The following is a 6,579-nucleotide window of genomic DNA, read 5'->3' on the forward strand; positions in this document are numbered from 1 at the left end:
GTTGGTGTTCCAGAAACACGGCTCGACTCCTCACAAGACTGGGCTGTTTGTATTCATGCTGTTCCTCTTCTTTAGAGGGACATAGAAAAGATGGAGGGGGGTTTCTCTATGTTAGATGTGATGTGTAAGTGAGGAAGAAAGAGGATCTTGTGGTTGGAGGTGGTGATGGTGCGGAGGAGGAATTACGGGTGGAATGATAGACGGGTCTATGAACTGATGGACTTATCATTGGAGTCTACTACAGACGTCCTGAGATTTATGAGAAGGGGGGGAGTCGGCTGTTCCAACAACTTCAAGCCGGTAAAACCAAACTACTAAGACACAAGATTAAGACTAAAACTAAAACCTACAGGATGGACCTTACTTGTAGTGTTAGAAAAGGGAATAAAAGAAAAGAACATTTCGGAAAGTAGACATTTACTGTAATCTTCATTTTCTTCGAACTAAAAAAATATGTGTTAATATATTTACATTTTTTATTTTTGAATACTAAATGATACATCGGAAAATGTCAGCCTGATCACTACGACATTGAAATTGTAAGTCCTGTCACGTAGTCTGATCTCCCCTTCTCTTCAACTACATGTAATACCTAGCTCCTCTCTCACCATGATGTCTTCCATTGAACCTTCTGATGAAGATCAGGGGAGAATAGACAACACTACTGGAAGGACTCAAATAGCAGTGACATACTGTCCTTCTTTCCACCTGTAGAGTAAGTCAGACGGAACTTTGAAGTCTTTGGTGATCTCTGATTTCCTTATAAAGAGTTTCTTCCATGATAAAGATCAGAGGAGCGCTCAGCCACGTGTTTTCTAAGTTGTATATCAAGGTGATCTTCTTCCCGGTGTGAGATCTCTGATGTATGGCAAAACATGACTCATATAGAAGACATTTCCCGCACTTGGGTTGAGGTGTCGAGGGTTGCGTGGGTTCTTTGATGTTTGGTAAGGCAAGACTTCAGTGAAAAACATTTCCCGCACTCAGGGCAGGAATACGGCTTCTCCCCCGTGTGGAATCTTTGATGTACAAGAAGGTCTGACTTCTGTGAATAACTTTTCGTGCACTCAGAGCAAGAAAATGGCCTGTCCCCGGCGTGAAATTTTTCATGCCTGACAAGTGCCGATTTCCTTGGAAAACATTTTCCACACTCAGGGCAGGGAAACAGCTTTTCCCGCTTGTGGCATATCTGATGTTCAATAAGATTGGATTTCCACGAGAAAGATTTCCCGCACTCAGGACAGGAATACGGCTTCTCGTGTATGTGGGACCTCTGATGTCTGGTAAGAATGAACTTCTGTGAAAAACATTTCCCGCACTCAGGGCAGGAATACGGCTTCTCCCCCGTGTGAGTTCTCTGATGTATAACGAGGTCTGATTTATGCGAATAACCTTTTCCACACTCAGGGCAGGGATATGGCTTTTTGTCGACGTGTAATCTCTGGTGCCTGGTAAAACTGCTCTTTTCTGAAAAACGTTTCCCGCACTCAGAACAGGAATACAGCTTCCCACCCAGGGTTAGTTCCAAGTGAAAACGTTCCCCACATTTGGAACAGGAAAATGTTTTCTCTCCCTGAATCCCGGCCCCATCCCTCACAGGTTGCTCAGAGTCGGAGGGATTCCATGGTCTAGCCACACTGTGAAGTCCACCATCCATAGTGGAGATCATTGTCTTTTCTCCTCCACAATCTCCTGTGATGTCCTCATCTTCCATTCTACAACCTGGAGATAAAGTGAGACGATCCTTTGAGGGTTTCTCCATGGCGTGTCCTGGAAAAATATAAAAACATCATCAATAGATATGAGAGGGTTAGATCACTTCCATCAAGATCCCATCTGGATCAGGTAGATATGAGTGAGGAGATGTTCTCTGTGGAGGTCCCAACCAGCCGGGACTCTTCCCCCCTCTTCAGTCAAAGGTTCTTTGGTCCTCCCAGATCACTTCTACATTTACACAGCCTCGTCAGAAGAGCAGGAACCAATGGGGGGCTGGGAGGTCCATGCTCTTCACACAACCACAAGCCTAGGCACTGGGTCATGTGACCTCCGATAGACAAGAGGGTCAAAGTTCAGGCTTGCAGACCCTTTACCACTTTCACTTCCAAGTTCAGATCCATCAAGATTCCATATGTGTTAGGAAGGTAACATTTAGCAATAAGTCTGCTCAAAGTAGAGGGATCAATCCAAATGTCACAGATCATATGATCTGTTTTCTTGTATTTCCATGGATCAGCAGCAAAGCTGATCTGTTACTTATAGTTATATAATTATTGTTTTCTGTTACACCGTTGCTGTACTAGACTGGGAGTTATAGGCCTTACTTGCTGATTTACATAGCATGCTACATGTCTAGTCCCCATCAGCCTTACTATTTAGTCATGTTCAGATCAACGCTCTTGGCCTGTGCAATAGGTTCAATCCATGGCCCAGGACCCCCCTCCATGTTGTTATAATATCCCTGCAATTCTACGTTCCCTGCATTCCTGCGTTCTTGTTGACTCCACTGTCCCCTGAATACATTGTTTCTATGTGTTTATCAGATGATGGGGGATCTAGGTGGAGCCTCCGTACTGCTCTCTCCTTTACAATAAAGTCTCCTCTTACCCGGTGATGTGAGGGGCGGCTGATTGTCCATCATGACGTCCTTGTAGAGATCCTTGTGTCCTTCTAAATACTCCCACTCCTCCATGGAGAAATAGACAGTGACATCCTGACACCTTATAGGAACCTGACACACACAATGATACAGTCACCATCCAGACACATCCCTTGTCTGTTACTGGATAATGTCCCAGAATCCTCCTCACCTCTCCTGTCAGCAGCTCCATCATCTTCTTGGTGACTTCTAGAATCTTCTCCATGTTGTGTCTCTCAGGTTTTAGGGAGTCACATGGAGGCACTGTGATGGTCATATGATCACCTGACTTCACAAGAGGAAATCTCTGTATTGGGGAACCAATAGGAACATCATGTTAGAATCCCAGAATCCTCCTCACCTCTCTGGTCAGGTCTGTGTTTTATTAATAGAGATAAGAGTGATGTCATGTGACCTCCCAGAATCCTCCTCACCTCTCCGGTCAGGTCTGTGTTTTATTAATAGAGATAAGAGTGATGTCATGTGACCTCCCAGAATCCTCCTCACCTCTCCGGTCAGGTCTGTGTTTTATTAATAGAGATAAGAGTGATGTCATGTGACCTCCCAGAATCCTCCTCACCTCTCCGGTCAGGTCTGTGTTTTATTATTAGAGATAAGAGTGATGTCATGTGACCTCCCAGAATCCTCCTCACCTCTCCGGTCAGGTCTGTGCTTTATTAATCGAGATAAGAGTGATGTCATGTGACCTCCCAGAATCCTCCTCACCTCTCCGGTCAGGTCTGTGTTTTTATTAATAGAGATAAGAGTGATGTCATGTGACCTCCCAGAATCCTCCTCACCTCCCCGGTCAGGTCTGTGTTTTTATTAATAGAGATAAGAGTGATGTCATGTGACCTCCCAGAATCCTCCTCACCTCTCCGGTCAGGTCTGTGTTTTATTAATAGAGATAAGAGTGATGTCATGTGACCTCCCAGAATCCTCCTCACCTCTCCGGTCAGGTCTGTGTTTTTATTAATAGAGATAAGAGCAATGTCATGTGACCTCCCAGAATCCTCCTCACCTCCCCGGTCAGGTCTGTGTTTTTATTAATAGAGATAAGAGTGATGTCATGTGACCTCCCAGAATCCTCCTCACCTCTCCGGTCAGGTCTGTGTTTTTATTAATAGAGATAAGAGCAATGTCATGTGACCTCCCAGAATCCTCCTCACCTCCCCGGTCAGGTCTGTGTTTTTATTAATAGAGATAAGAGTGATGTCATGTGACCTCCCAGAATCCTCCTCACCTCTCCGGTCAGGTCTGTGTTTTATTAATAGAGATAAGAGTGATGTCATGTGACCTCCCAGAATCCTCCTCACCTCTCCGGTCAGGTCTGTGTTTTATTAATAGAGATAAGAGTGATGTCATGTGACCTCCCAGAATCCTCCTCACCTCTCCGGTCAGCAGGTAGATGATCTCCAGGGTGAGGTTTAGTATCCTCCTCTCAGTCATGTGACTCCGGTCCTCCTCCATCCTCAGTGATGTGGTCATGTGATCTAAGAGGGTTTCTCTGTAGAGAGATATCAAAGAATTTGTTGGATTGGATTGGTTGTACAATATTAGGATGGTGATAAAGGGGGTTAATAGACCGACTGCCCTCGATAGGGGGCACCTTATTATTGTCTAAACCGCCCTTCAGCCAAATTCGCCAAATGTAAAAAAAATTTAAATGATGACAAAAAAAAATGATATAAAAGAACCAACATGACATCTCAGGTTGAACAAAACAGAAGAAAATATACAATAGTAACTGATGATAAATATATAGGAAAAAAAAATATTAATACATTTTACAACTCACCGTTCAACAGAAGAGAATATGCAATAGTAATCGATAATAATAATTAACATAAATAAATAAAAAGCAAGAAGAAACATAAAATCTCAGTTCAATAAAAACAGAAGAAAAAATGCAAAGTAACTGATATAATAAAAATATAAAACAAAATTAACATCTCATAGTTCAATAAAACAAAGGAGAATATGCAATAGTAACTGATATAATAAAAATATAAATAAATGATATCACAATTCAATAAAACAGAAGAGAATATGCAATAGTATTTAAGATAATAAACATACAAAATAAATAGATAAATAAAAAAAAAAAACGATATAATGCCTTAAAGTTAGTAAAACAGAAAATAATATGCAAGTGTCACTGATAAAAATAAAAATATACAAAAAAAAAAAATGGATCCCATTCTAAACTGCATACAATTCTCGTTATTCTTCAATAATACAAACTGGGACTTAATTAGGTCCACAAACACGATCCCCGATATCATCCAGAATACGGGCAGTTTATTTGTCCGGTCACAGACTTTGATTGGGCTGAAGCCGAATCTCATCCTTCGTGACAAGAGACTGCTGAGGTGAAAAGTAAAAAAAATGAAGAGAATGTTTCAGCCCCGTAAGTAGGGGGAATGTTCTGCCCCTGAAGGGGTTAATCTAGGTTTCCACACTATATATGTGTGTATCATCATCTGCTGGAGATAAAAGACGTCACAGTGACTATGGAGGAAGAGGACGGACATGACCGGGGGGGGGGGGTTACTGGGTGTAAATATAATATAAGATTTTATTACCACCTCTGCTGCCAGTTCCAACAATGTCTTCTTTCTACTTCCTCCAGACTCACCTCTCACCTGGAACTTCCTGTTTATATCTGACATCACTTCCTGTCTTCCATAGAGACTTCCTGTCTGGGTAGAAGTGAGATCACAACCTTGTGGAGTGCAAAGGAACTGCATCCCTGAGAAACGTCTCGTAGTGTGAACACGCCCTTCTGCTGTGTGTGTGCTGCATATCCCTATGCAACTCCCCTAGGAAACTCAGCTGACAATTGGTTTTGAGGAGTTCTCTACCAGGTACCCCGAACCTTGGGGTACACCACTAATAACACTGAACCTTGGGGTACACCACTAATAACTAGTGATGGACGAACTTCCGACGGGACGTTTCGCGAACGCGAAACGCGAACGGACACAAACGTTCGCGAAAACGACCGTTCGCCGCGGGCTCCATTGACTTCAATGGGAGGCGAATTTCGCAAACCTTTAGGTCGAATTTGCGGCCACGGGGTAATTATTAGGGGGTAGCACGTAGTCCCACCACCTGGACAATAGCATAATACATGTATGAGGTGAATTTGGGATCGATAACTACAAGCATTTTTTTTTTATTTGGGAAATTGTTCTGACAATTCAGGACTATGGAGCTAATGAAGGCAATGGAGGAGAGGGAAGGTCAGGGACCAGGGTAGGCAAACAAGAGGGTGCAGGAGATACAGAGCACTGACAGCAGCACCGTAATACAGAGCACTGACATCAGCACCGTGACATACAGCGCTGACAGCAGCTCCGTGACATACAGCGCTGACAGCAGCTCCGTGACATACAGCGCTGACAGCAGCTCCGTGACATACAGCGCTGACAGCAGCTCCGTGACATACAGCGCTGACAGCAGCTCCGTGACATACAGCGCTGACAGCAGCACCGTGACATACAGCGCTGACAGCAGCTCCGTGACATACAGCGCTGACAGCAGCTCCGTGACATACAGCGCTGACAGCAGCTCCGTGACATACAGCACTGACAGCAGCTCCGTGACATACAGCGCTGACAGCAGCTCCGTGACATACAGCGCTGACAGCAGCACCGTGACATACAGCGCTGACAGCAGCTCCGTGACATACAGCGCTGACAGCAGCTCCGTGACATACAGCGCTGACAGCAGCTCCGTGACATACAGCGCTGACAGCAGCTCCGTGACATACAGCGCTGACAGCAGCTCCGTGACATACAGCGCTGACAGCAGCTCCGTGACATACAGCGCTGACAGCAGCTCCGTGACATACAGCGCTGACAGCAGCTCCGTGACATACAGCGCTGACAGCAGCTCCGTGACATACAGCGCTGACAGCAGCTCCGTGACATACAGCGCTG

General features: G+C 44.5%; 1 protein-coding gene across 2 annotated transcripts; it reads right to left on the reverse strand.

Moving 5' to 3' along the window:
* Nucleotides 1-462: 462 nt before the first annotated feature.
* Nucleotides 463-5,275, reverse strand: LOC143955865 (uncharacterized). 2 transcript variants are annotated; one of them, XM_077465984.1, is made up of 3 exons: nt 5,221-5,275; nt 4,025-4,142; nt 463-2,942 (listed from the first exon to the last, which is right to left on the reverse strand). In XM_077465984.1, the coding sequence occupies exon 3, from the start codon at nt 1,760-1,762 to the stop codon at nt 881-883; it is 882 nt and encodes a 293-aa protein (XP_077322110.1). In that variant the 5' UTR covers nt 1,763-2,942; nt 4,025-4,142; nt 5,221-5,275; the 3' UTR covers nt 463-880. The 2 variants fall into 2 exon arrangements, with proteins under 2 accessions (XP_077322110.1, XP_077322109.1); XM_077465983.1 differs by lacking the exon at nt 5,221-5,275 and having other exon boundaries at nt 4,025-5,194.
* Nucleotides 5,276-6,579: the final 1,304 nt, after the last annotated feature.

The sequence above is a fragment of the Lithobates pipiens genome, unplaced genomic scaffold, assembly GCF_037356315.1.
Source record: "Lithobates pipiens isolate NorthernLeopardFrog02 unplaced genomic scaffold, aLitPip1_a1.2 Scaffold_35, whole genome shotgun sequence".
NCBI lineage: Eukaryota > Metazoa > Chordata > Amphibia > Anura > Ranidae > Lithobates > Lithobates pipiens.

What these genes read in the sequence shown, in the direction of transcription:
- LOC143955865 (XM_077465984.1), bottom strand. Translation starts at nt 1,762, where the DNA reads ATGGAGAAACCCTCAAAGGATCGTCTCACTTTATCTCCAGGTTGTAGA.